This window comes from Apodemus sylvaticus, chromosome 3 (genome assembly GCF_947179515.1).
Source record: "Apodemus sylvaticus chromosome 3, mApoSyl1.1, whole genome shotgun sequence".
Classification (NCBI taxonomy): Eukaryota; Metazoa; Chordata; class Mammalia; order Rodentia; family Muridae; genus Apodemus; species Apodemus sylvaticus.
The window spans coordinates 100,675,783-100,689,038 of NC_067474.1; the positions used below are offsets into that span (position 1 = coordinate 100,675,783).

Sequence of the window (13,256 nt, forward strand, 5' to 3'; positions counted from 1 at the left end):
TCCCAAATATTATGATTATAGGCAGGTGCTGAGGATCAGACCCAGGGCTTTAAGACCTACAAACTTTGCTACAACCTATTTGCTGCCACGGTTTAGGTTTTGCCTTGGGTTTTGTGGTTTACCTAGTGACAGGGTGGTTCTGTTCAGGGACTCTCTTACCTGCGACTTCTGCTTCCTCCTCTATTTACAGGTCTTTCCATCTCAGAGTCATTATCATTGTCCTCTGCCTCATCAGACTCCTCCTCGTTGTCATCAGAATGCAGATCTTTCATGATCGACCTTAAAGGACCTGAGTAATGACATGAACCACAGAAAATTAAACAAACACTCAAACACACTTACTTGATCATATTAGACACTCTGGAATGCCTACCGCAGTGACCTCTGGCTAAGAACAGTCATTACCCTGCACAGTTAAAACTTTTTGCAACTTTGATTGCAGTCAAGACAGTTTCTGGACTCAGTGCTTTTTAAAAGCACTTGTTGCTCTTCAGAGGACCTGAGTTTGATTCCCGGCACCCACACAGTAGCTCTGTAACTCCAGTTCCAGGAATTCTAACATCCTCTTTGGACCTCCTCAGGCACCAGGCATTCACAAGGTGCAGAGATTTATGGGTAAGCAAAACACCCGTACATAGAAAATAAAGTAAATCTAAAAAGTTTTTAAAAGAATCTTTCTGTGTAATTTTATTTCCTATCCTTCCACCCCCAAATCACAAGCAAAGGCAAAATAGATCTATTAGTAAACAGGATGTTTGTTAAGTTAATCCATGTATTGAAAAGTTGAGACTAATAAATCACTGTGGTTGTAGCTGGTTCTTGGCAATGCAGCCTTTGTGTGGTAGTTTCTGATCTATTAAGGTTTAGCTGCTCCTTTTATTTCAAGGTCAATTTCAGGTCAAGCAAGCATTTCAGTGGCGCTCAGGTTATAAAGTCCTTCAGCTCCATGATGTAACGTTCTATCTCTCATTTTCCTATTGATCTTGGACAGAAAATTTTGTTGCAGCACAATGTTTTGTAGCCAACTTTCATCTTACTTTTTAAGAAATTCCTGGCAAAATATCAGCATGTATTAGCATAAATAAGACTATGTAATAAATCATGTGCCCAGAAGATCCAGGAGGTATCCAGTATTACATGGAGGAGGTGGGGAAGCTGTAACTAATTTTATTTAGGACCAGACACAGTTGCACATACACACTCGTGACTCTGACTTCCCCTCCATTTACTACTTAGTATATGATAAAAAAAACTATTTTTAATCTTAACAGAAGATTGTGAAGGCAATCAAGAAAGGGGAATTTTTGCTCTGGATTAGGCAATTAATCTATGTTAGGACTATTTGAGTTGCCACTAAGTACTCAGTTCTAAAGCATGCACTGACTCCCTGCAAGCTCACAGACCTCTGCTTTTGTTGTGGGCTTATTTCTTTGAAAGTTAATGAAACAAGACTTCTGAATAGCCTAAACTATCATGGTCTTTTATTATATATTTTCTTGGAAGCTTAGCCTTAGTCCAAATACACACAACAATTTAATCCTCTTTCAAAGCACACACAGCCACTTGGAATTCAGTTTGGTCAATACGAATGGTGATGTTCAGTATGATACTAGAAAACATGTTACTCTCTGACACCATTCTATTGTGTAAAAATAAAACAGAGCCCACTTTTGGAGATTTCACAACACACACGTTAAAAATGTGCTTCATTATATATTCTGGTTTAATGTAAGCAGAATTTTGGTTAACGTACAACTATAAGTAGAGAAATATGTATTTAAAAATAGTAAATATACTTTTGTATAAAAGGTCTACTAAAATATAAAGAATAAAATGAAATAAATGAGAGATGTCCAAGGGTGAATAATAGGAGACTGGGCCAGCACCTCTGTGGCTGGTTTTCTGGAGTATTTCCTTTGGGAACACCTTGGAGTGGGTTGTATCTATAATCCATTTGTGAAATGGGAATTTGATGGGAGGGTCTGGGAAGGGGGGCACTTTCTACAATATTCAAGTACATTCCTGGGGGAAATAAACACGACTTCGTAAAAGCCAAGTTATCATTCAAATCATAGAACAGTAGACGACAGGTATAAATCAGCTCCTTAGGATGTTTTATGGGAAATGGTTCCATTGGCCTGGGAGCTGTTGGTACCTTGTTGCCTCGTCTGGGATGGCGTGAAGCTGGAGCTGGAACTGGAGCTGGAGCTGGCAGGACTGGGTTGCTCTGACTTCAGAGAAGAAGAAAAAAACATCATAAGTACATGTATGGGATATAGCATATGCAAGATGAAAATAACCTCAAATGCCTCTACAAAAAGTCTGATGGTATGTAAGAAAAATGATCACACACATTCCTTTGTTAAAAAAAACTAACACAGGAGAGTCATGATGTCATTTTTTTTGATATCCTTATTTGTATTAGATAAAAGTAACACACAAAATGTCAAGGATGAAAAGATAAACCCCTGGGTGCTAAGTGAAGGGAGCCTTCACCCTGCTCACCCCTGTACAGACCTCCTAAGGGATACATTCACTGTCCTTTCCACAAGGTTTGATTGAGTAAACTGGTTCAAACATAGTAGTAATGAGGCCAAGGTCATTAGTTCAATCACTTTATGAGCCAGTTAATTTCACTCTGGAACAAGGCCACAAACCAACTAACCCCACTTACCACAAGATCACAAAGAGAGGCCAATATTCATAACACCCAAGCCCCACAGACAAGTATTTAAAGAAGAGACATATCCTTCAATTTCACAGCTTATAGATTAGCAGAGGAACAGTCTCACACACACATGCCACCTCTGACTCTACGATCACATCCTTTTGTATCCAGAACAAGTCCTACATCCAACACATCCAAACTCAGTTTTCTGCCTTCTTAAACCACTCACACCTTTACGAAGCAGGCTGTATCTTCTTCCTAGTATGCTGGGGTACTCTGAGATAGTCCTCATGCTGTGTTCTCCCCATATAAGCTGTAGATAGCCAGCACCTTAAAACTCATGTGCTTCTTGCTATGTCCTCCATCCTCTGCTGCATGGTGCCTTGCACACTGCAGACCATCCTTGGCTGGGACTTAAGGCAGCAGCTATTCCACTGGCTCAACAGTTTTTACAAATGAGTTTATGATGCTTAAAGGTGGTTGACATCAGATGTATGGAAAGAAATGTGCAAGACATTGACTGCACCAGCCATATACTTGAGTTTTGTATCTTAAGACTAAGTTCATGCTTAAGTAATTTAATAAAATCGATGTGTTTGGTTGTAAGAATGGACCATTTCTACCCATTTTTAATGTCCTCATATTTTTTAAATATAAAGTTATGCTATTTGATAATATAAAACATGTTACAGGCATATTACACAATCGTACAGGACAAGTGATTATGGAGCGATCTAATCGAACTCTAAGGGAGATGCTTAATAGGCAAAAGGCATCAACAAGAACCCCGAAAGATAGAATACATAGTGCTTTATTAACCTTAAATTAATGAACAAAACACCACAGCTGCTGAAAGACATGGGATTGTGGAAAGAGTCAGGTGTAGAATTATCAGTCTTTTAAGCTAGGACAGATGACAGAGGTCCCATTTAATTGACAAAAATGATGTACTGGGTGTTAGGTCTATTTTGTACCTTATAAATTACAAAATGGTAATAGTTGTACTCAATTTATATCTGAGATAAAAGAGTCTTTTAATTGGACAGAAAGGGGGATGTGGTGTGGATAGTCCCGGTCTTGTATTTTGATGCTAATTCAGGTCTCCCAGGAGAGGCTGCGGAGGAGGAGTGGATCATATATATATACAGGTGCCTTGTGAATCTTCTCCCCACCTTAGCCTTTCAAATAAAGGCTTGTATTCCAATTAACTGAGCTGTGGTTTCTTTGACCGAGCTTTTTTGGGTTGGAGATTTACTGCAACACAGAAGTATGCAAGGTGTTCCCATGTGCAGGATGCATACTCTTTTTCTCTTGCTCAATGGCATAATCCAAGGTGGGGTACAAGTACAGGCACAATCAGAATCCACTAAATGAAGACGATGATCCCAGTTGAGTGTGCACAACAGTTCCCCACCACTGAGTTCATGTCCCCTCCCAACAAAGGAGTCCCACCCCACCCCCCTCCTGCAGCAGTACCAAGCTCCCTAGATTGGGGCATGAGGAAGCACTTTTGGTCATTTCTAATGCACACTTTACATCCTCAGGGTGGATGGGAAAACAGGTGTCAGCAATCTAGCTCCTTCTGCAGGAAAAGAGCCAGACAGTACCTCTAATGAGAAGCAGGCGGCTCACCACCTCTTCACCACTGCATTCTTTATTTGAGAATTGTACTGTGTCCTGCACATCACTCCTTGCAGGCCACAAAACAGTTGGTTTATAGGTACAAATGCTTAAGTGAGGAACTCTTCACTTCTGTTAGGTGGTTCTTCTGTGGTTGAGCCTAATGGCCAGCTACATAACATAAGGGACATTTGGTGCACTGCCCATCTGTAACAAGATTCTCTCAGGGCCCAAGGAGTATTCTATCCCCTCTCCAAATTGCTCTTTCCAGCCATGAAAAGTGTCTGCAAATGGTATTATTCTAATTGCCCTAGAAACTATTTGGAAGCAAAAGAGAAGTTTCCTTATCATAATGCCCGACCAGTAGACACTGCACTGGACCTAAAGAATAACACTATCTAACTATTGGCTGAAAATGACATTAACTAGGGTAAGAAGGTAGGGGTGGATGTCAGGACACATGCCTGTATGTATTGTGATACATACATACAACCCAGCATGTATGAGGAAGCAGCAGGTAGATGGGGCCAGCTTGGTCTACACAGTTAGTTTCAGGCCAACCACAATTACATAGTCTCTAAAACAAACCAATCAACCAAACTAGGGAAGACAGTGGCCATCTCCCCAGCTACCAACCATGATCTTGACCCTTCCATTTCAAGCATTATGCAGATGCCAAAAGCAAACTTTTAGCATCTTACCCATACACATACTTAACATTTCCACAACTGCTAATTATGTGAAAAAGGCAAATAGTTAAAAAAAAATCTGTGTGTGTGTGTGTGTGTGTGTAACTCCAGCTTCGGGGGATCCAATGCTTCTGGTTTATGTGTGCACCTGTACTCATGCACACATATTCAGATACAGACAGACAAAAAAACACATACACAAAATGAAAAAAAAATTAAATCTGTTAAGAATAAACCATGATAGCAGGGCTTGTAATGGAAACACTGGGAAGAGGGACAGAGATCCCTGGGACCTGCTTGCTTATCAGTCTAGCCTGTTTGGCAAGGTCCATTGATGCAGGATATTTCCTGTCCAATCACATTGAGACAGTAGAGGGCCTGAGACTGGACAGGAAGGAGAAGGCGGAGCTAGGAGTTCGGAGGTCAGAGGACACACAAGTTAGAGAAGTGGTGCTCAGGAGGTTGAGTATCAAGAGGAAAAAATCAGATGTTAGATTATCTAAAGGTTAGAAATTGAGATAAGACCTTTATCATTAAAAATTGGCATCTTATTTTTTTTTTCTATATTCTTTGTTTACATTCTGTGGTTACTGGGACTATGGCGGAAAGGAAACATAGCTGGGATGCTGGAGGAGCTAGCTGGGAGACATTAGCTCAGCTGCAGTTTCAAGGACGACTGGGACTTGGGGCTAAGGCCTGGCGGGGCAGGAGGGTTGGCGGGGAGTTCCCTCTTTATTTATTTATTTATTTTTTTTATTCCATATAATTTATTTACATTTCAAATGATTTCCCCTTTTCTAGCCCCCCCACTCCCTGATAGTCCAGTAAGCCCCCTTCTCTTCCCCTGTCCTCCCTCCCACCCCTTCCCACTTCCCCGTTCTGGTTTTGCCAAATACTGTTTCACTGAGTCTTTCCAGAACCAGGGGCCACTCCTCCTTTCTTCTTGTATCTCATTTGATGTGTGGATTATGTTTTGGGTATTCCAGTTTTCTAGGTTAATAACCACTTATTAGTGAGTGCATACCATGATTCACCTTTTGAGTCTGGGTTACCTCACTTAGTATGATGTTCTCTAGCTCCATCCATTTGCCTAAGAATTTCATGAATTCATTGTTTCTAATGGCTGAATAGTACTCCATTGTGTAGATATACCACATTTTTTGCATCCACTCTTCTGTTGAGGGATTCCTGGGTTCTTTCCAGCTTCTGGCAATTATAAATAGGGCTGCTATGAACATAGTAGAGCATGTATCCTTATTACATGGTGGGGAATCCTCTTTAATATTTCCCGCTACATTCCATGACAATAAGAGATTGTCTCCAAAACCAAGGTGGTGCTAGCTGAAGGAAGACAAAGTTGTCCTCTGTCCTCCATATAGTAGTACAGTAGTATGTTCATGTGCAGGTATACATACATACATACATACATACAAACATACACACACAAAAAGTAAATACATCATGAAAAAAACAGAAGTGTTAATCTATCCATAGGGATCATTCCTATATTCTCCTCAATGGACTCTTCAAGAATGTACTGTGACAGAATCTGATTGTTACTCAATAAAAACATTATTAAGATCATTCATGTGGTGGTTGATTATTTTTTCTTGTGGGATAAAATGTTGGCCAAAGGAAACTTTGGTAAGAGTTTATTTTATCTTATCATCTCACATTTCCAAATGGCCAGAACTGAAGCAGAGAGTGTGGCAGATCACCGCTTACTGGCTCCACTGTTTGTAGACTCATGTTCTTACCCAGATACCATTCTGATCCAACCCAGGACTGCTTGCCAGGGATGCCATGGTCCACAATGGAATGGCTTTCCCACATCTATGCAGAAAACATCCCACAGACATGTCCACAGGCCAATCTGAGGGAGGAAACCCCTCAATTGAGGTTCCCTCTTTTCAGTTATCTCTAACTCATATTAACCTGACAAAAACTAACCCTTACAGACCTTGAACACGAACTGACTAGGACAGAGTTCAACTCTATGTTAACTACTCTAAAGTCCTTTTGCCACCAGAAGACACAGATATTCTTATCTATCTCATCAAGGTTACTTTACATATTTTTTATATTTTAAGAAAAATCACATTTGCCAGCCCCTCAAAAACCCCACAAATCAAAGGTAATTATATAAGCTATTATTTGATTAAAAAACATAAACTGGCCGGGTGGTGGTGGCGCACACCTGTAATCCCAGCACTCTGGGAGGCAGAGGCAGGCAGATTTCTGAGTTCGAGGCCAGCCTGGTCTACAGAGTGAGTTCCAGGACAGCCAGGGCTACACAGAGAAACCCTGTCTAGAAAAAAACCAAATCCAAAAAAAACCAAAAAAAAAAAAAAAAAACCCAAAAACCATAAACTGGGCATAAAAAGCTTTCTAGGACCCCAAGATAAAACAGCAGATTTGCGTTCTCTCTCTCTCTCTCTCTCTCTCTCTCTCTCTCTCTCTCTCTCTCTCTCTCTCTCTCTCTCTCTCTCTCTCCCCTCTCCTTTTCCCTCTCCCTCTCCATCTCTCCCTCTTCCCTCCCCCCCCCAAGGCAGATTTGAATCCATTTGCTCATCTGTGTTCACATGAATCTGTGAGTAACATACCAAAAAAATAAAAATAAGGAAGCTAATGATGTCCCTATCCCTTCCTGTGTGGGATAATTTGATAACCGTTTTTCAAATTCAAAATTCTCCTCACTGGAAAAAAAAGTGTTGATGTCCTGGATTATCAAACTTTGGTTGCCATTATATAAGTGCTTACATGCAAGAGGCCAAAAACTTCACTACTGCTGAAAACAAGACCATTCTGTACAATTGCTGAGACCATGGACCTATCATGATTGGCAATATACTCCTCACCACTGAAAAACTATGGTGGTGGTTTTCTACAGAGGACTGCCTATGTCCAGGGCAAATAGGAAAACCCTTATAAGTCTGAGAAGTTACGTCTGAGCACAGGAGGGATTTGCACAGACTTCCTCCTGGAGAACACACATTACTCGCTTTGTCCTGTTGGACAACTACATTTATGAACAAAATTTCAACTTCGATCTTTATAACAATGAGGACTTAGAAAAGGGAAGTAGGGGACCTTCAGAGAAGAGAGGAAAAAATACAATAAAATTAAGCATTTTTAAACAACAAAAAGGAAATACAAACTAACCAGAAAATATTTCAGATATATTCCATTGCTTTATACAAAGCTTTTACTACATGTAACAAAAGAAAATTCATATCCCACAATAAAAATAATTTCTTCATTGCACAAATACCCAGAAAGACAATGTTGAAGATAAATGTTAAATAAAGAACAAAGTGTTATTTCACTGCATTACTTCCCTTCATGACAACTGACCGAAGACTCAGCTTTTATCTGGTTCACCCTTCCATTAAAAATGAATCACCCTATACCTTTAGGCTTAACATAAAAAAGATTAACTCATGCAGTTTCTCCTCTATAAGAAGCTGAAAATTATACACCCATTTTTCAAATATATGGTTAATTTTAAAGAGTAGTGTCATCACATCCATTTTTAAACAGCCACAGGAGTGTTCTGCATTGTATGAGCAAAGTGGATCTTACTGGTTACACTACCGGATGATGCATTCAGATACCTATGTCAGTAAATGAAAAGGCCAAAATTAAATGACAAATGACTTAGGTTAAGATTAATACAATGAGTTGTAAAAAAGTCATAGGAACAAGAATTTTTAATAAAATGCTTTTAAAAGGATCAGAATCTTATTACAGGGAGATATATAAAAATAACTGAGTAAATACTAGTTACTCCTTAACATATCTGTTTGTAGTTCTGGCATGTTCTTTGCTTCATTTGTTTTATATGAGGAAGGGCAGGTTTGTGTACTAAACTCTGTTCTTTCCCATGATCTACTGAAGCTCTCCCTCTAATGTTACAGTTTTTGGAGACAAAGCCTTTGGTAGGTATAATGATGTCATAACTATGAGTCCTCATGATGAGTTTAGGTTCCTTGAAAGAAGTATCTGAGAATGACCCCTACCCCAGTCTCTTCCCAAGCAAGATGGTGTATATTTGCAAGACAAGATGAAAGCTCTTCCAGGCTCCATGAAATTTATTGTTTGAGCTATAGAGTTATGGTAAAGGGTCAAGTGGACAAAAATAACAAGGCATTTTTAATATTATCTTCTAACCAACGATGCTGAAGCAGTTAAGTGAAGTGACCACAGGGTGATTTTTACATAGATGATTGCCAACTGTTCTGGTTTCTCTACGCTACTCTTTTTGTTACACCTGTAACTTTGATAAAAGATTAATTAAAGCAACATTCAGAACACACATAACATTAGTGTCAAGGGCAGTTTTCTGGGTCACTGTGAAAGAATCTCTCCCTATCTACAAGACATATCTAAAGATCCACACCCAAGGCAAAGGAGTGGTAAAAGCAAACATTTCTTCCAGGACTTAGTGTACTGCAGTCAGTGACTTCTCACGTTTACCCAACAAATAATCATGAGAGTCCTGGCCAGAAACCTCAGTAGCAGGAAACTCTTTACTCTGAGCTGCCACCATGTTCTTGACACTGGCTCTGGTTAGGAGGCTATATCAGACAATAAAGTACAACATTATTCACCTTCAAAGGTAATGTGCTTTATTTCCCTAACTCTACAGTACAAAATCTTGTAACATAATAGAACAAATGTTTTAAGCAGAACATTAACTACATTGTCTTTGAAAACACAACGAGCTTAAGAAAAGGCCACTGGAAGCTACAACGCCTATCACTTAGTCATGTCTGTGGCCCCAGCAGACTCTTCGTTTGTGTTTAAAATTTTAAATGAGCTTGCTGTTAAGCCAGAGTCACATTTCATGTTGCGCTGTTACATAATCAAATGCTATTGTGTCCACCATTTTTTGATAACACAGCAAGAAACTAAGAATTACTCTTTTAAGTAACTGCTGGTGAAACAAGAAGTCCTTATTTCTATTATATTTTCAACTTTCAGATATAAAAATTATCCTGGATGCTAAGCTAACTGGCTTTGTATTGAAGCATCTCTACTTTAAAAACTGCACTTGCTGTCTTCCTCATTATCAGCTTCGCTATTATTATTAAATGTTGTCATCCTTTGACTCCCCACACCCTGTCCGAGAACACAAAATCTCATTAGGAAACAAAATGGCCTTGGGTAACAAGGGTCTATAAATCTCTCTCTAAGACCCTTTTCCACACTTAGGGATGGCTGTAATTTTCTTTCAGCTTCCTCTGTTTAAGCAGAAGAGCCTCAAGTCTTTTATCTCTCGTCACCAGTCTTACTTTGAAGGCTGCTACTGACTATTGTAGTCAGAACATGTGCTGTTTCAAAACCTCCAGTCGCTGCAAGGCGGTGTATGTGCCAGATGTGCTCTAAGAGATTACAAGCTAAGAATCCTCACTTGCTGAGAGGTTTAGGAGTGTGAAAACTCACCTGGAAACAGACCACATCCAGCCACATGCCCCAAAACATCTGAGCAAAGAGTTTGCAGAGTCTTACACTAGACATTAAACATATTGCTTAAGTGTAATGCTAGAGATGCGTGTGTGTGTGTGTGTGTGTGTGTGTGTGTGTGTGTGTAGCCTCCCAAGTCCTCACCCCCACCTGGAGTTTGAAGATGGTTAGAAAAGAAAAAGGTACAAGTAACAAAATGCCAAATGCTCCATAAAAGAGTGAAAAGAGGAAAAAGGATTCCTAGGAGATTGTTGCAAATTTGCCAAGTGAACAGGGGCCATGAGGATATTTGGACATTTATAGAGCATTTGGCCGATACTAGCAGAACTACAGTAAACCACTACCTAAACCAACATCCATCAGTCTTAATATTTGAACTATCTTATGGGATATTTCCCATTAAATATGAAGCATGTAATTAATATCAAGGCAGTGACATTACAAATTCATTTTATTTGTTAAGAGCATATTTCTGTGATTTCCAGAACACTTCGAATTCCTAAATAACTAAAATACACCGGGGGGGGGGGGGGTAGGGGAAGAACTATTGATTTAAAACTGTCTGATCATAACCAAGTATAAAATGCAATATTTTCTCACCATAAATTTATATAGCCAAAATTATTACTAGTTTCAAGGGATTAATTCTTTATACCCTTTATCTTCCTAATTAGGGTATCAATGTATTTATCAACATGCTGACTCATTTTACTTTTGCTAATGGGGGAAAGCTTTCCAAACTCTATGGGTGATGAGTGTACACACATGTGCTTATGGAAATGTGTGTGAGATAATCCAGAAGGACAACAGAAAGTGATTGTCCTTGCCTTTCAGGCTCAATGTTTTACAAGTGCTTTCTTGTGCATTATATGTTGGTTAGCAAACGGGTATTATCATACCTAGGGAGTGTATAGCTCTTACAGTATGTTTACTGAGAGAAGTAAGCCTGGCACTAACGTACTGGTGCTCATCACCTTTGCTCCCTTAATTCACCACACACACTGCAACCACATCATATAGCTTTCCAGGGCTGGTGTGGCATCAGCATGATTTACTCAAGTCTCCAGACTTTCCCACTCTGCAATGTCTTATGCTTAAGTTCAGCCTGGACTCCAAAAGTTCTAAGATTTTCAATTAAATATAAATATCCTAACAGAGTTTATCACTATGCGACACTAGATTATTTAAAAGATTTTAAAATGCCTACAGAATTTCTTAAGACAAAATTTTCACATAAAGTGTTTTACAAAATTCCTGAGAAGCATACAATTATCTTCCGCATGGTCTCCCATGATGCTCTGCTTCTACCTTGTTTGTTAAGTAGTAATATGAAAGAAAACTACTTATAACTGCCAAATATTTAAATATGCCATGTTTATATTATCTTCAACTTAATAAAATAAGTTGATATCTTCAACTTATGTTAAAATGCAAGTTTTAACAAAATGACATTTTTATAGATGTCTGCTCTGTCCTAATAAAAAATAAAACAGCACAAACTTGGCACATTGAGGAGCCTGTTCTCATGGGAAAACACGAGGAGGTGGATTCCTTTGATTTATTCTCCATGAAGCCCTTTACAAATGTAGAGTTCAGAATCACATATTCTGCATTGGCAATATTAGATTCCTGTGAGGAATAGCAGGACTGCTACTGAGACGGAAAAACCTACACTTACACACACACACACACACACACACACACACACACGCACTCTTATATAAGCCTAACAGTTGCTCTTCTTCATAAATCAATCTATTGTTGCACTTTATAATGAGAAGGCAGATTTATTGCCTTTTGCCGCCTTTTCTCACCATCAGAAAGATCCCTATTTGGGTAATAGAACATTTCTCTTCTTAAAGGGTGTTTGGGATTAGGAAGGCAGGGGCAAGAACCTTTAACATCTGCTCCCTTCACATGAATGACATGCCTCGTTCTCACAGTCAGGACGTTGAACAGCAAATACCCTAACTTGATAAAATCCTCACACTTGAAGGACAATACTTTAAATCTACTGAAATCATCTCTCAAACACACTTGTAAATTTGAACTTTATACAGTAAAACATAGAATTCAGATAGCTAACACTGTCACTCAATGTCACCTAACTATCGCCAGGGTCAGAGAACAGGAGTTCAGAATAAAGGCTTTATCATCTTCAGTTTTCTCCGATCCTAGCAGCAAATTTAAAGTGTGGCTAGTAAGGCTGTCATCATCTAAATCTCCGCATTGGAGAAGAATAAGAACAGTTTATAGTATAGTCTTGCATGCTTCTGTTTTTATTTACTCAATGTTTTCCCCTTAGGGAGAAATATTTAAGAATTATGAACTTTAGACTTTATTTTAAAAATCGAGAAAAAAGCACTTGTCAGCATCCACTTCCTAACCATCTGCCTAAAAATACACACACACACACACACACACACACACACACACACACGCCCCACCCACTCACTGCCATCAGGTTTGACATTCTCAGCAAGTAAGTAGATCCTGATGGATCTAAACACGAGTCTCAGGAATCACGGCTCTAATTTTGGAAACAAGCTATCTTTAAACAAGCATTGTGATTCCCACCAGCAAACACAGTTAACCACAGATTTTGAACACATTGACTCCGTGCAAGACAAATAAATAATGATGAGCAGGTACTGAATCCAAAAAGAAACTCTATTTTGAAGAAAATGAAACAATGTCTTCTATCCATGAATATGGAGCATTGCCTTGCAGCTACCTCTTCTTGTCACTCTGAGCTTCTTTTGTCACTACTCAATGCTTTTTGACAGTTTTATAGGCTGCTGTCCCAAAGACTT

The 13,256-nt window shown here is 39.2% G+C and overlaps 1 protein-coding gene across 3 annotated transcripts in view; it reads right to left on the reverse strand.

The window, feature by feature from the left end:
- Mllt3 (MLLT3 super elongation complex subunit) overlaps positions 1–13,256 on the reverse strand; it is a 263,839-nt gene that overhangs the window by 17,225 nt on the left and 233,358 nt on the right. For all 3 annotated transcript variants that reach the window (XM_052176730.1, XM_052176731.1, XM_052176732.1), the window contains 2 exons: positions 2,156–2,231; positions 160–289 (listed from right to left, as the gene is read on the reverse strand). In XM_052176730.1, coding sequence (XP_052032690.1) covers positions 160–289; positions 2,156–2,231 — 206 coding nt within the window. The remainder of the gene's footprint in view (positions 1–159; positions 290–2,155; positions 2,232–13,256) is intronic.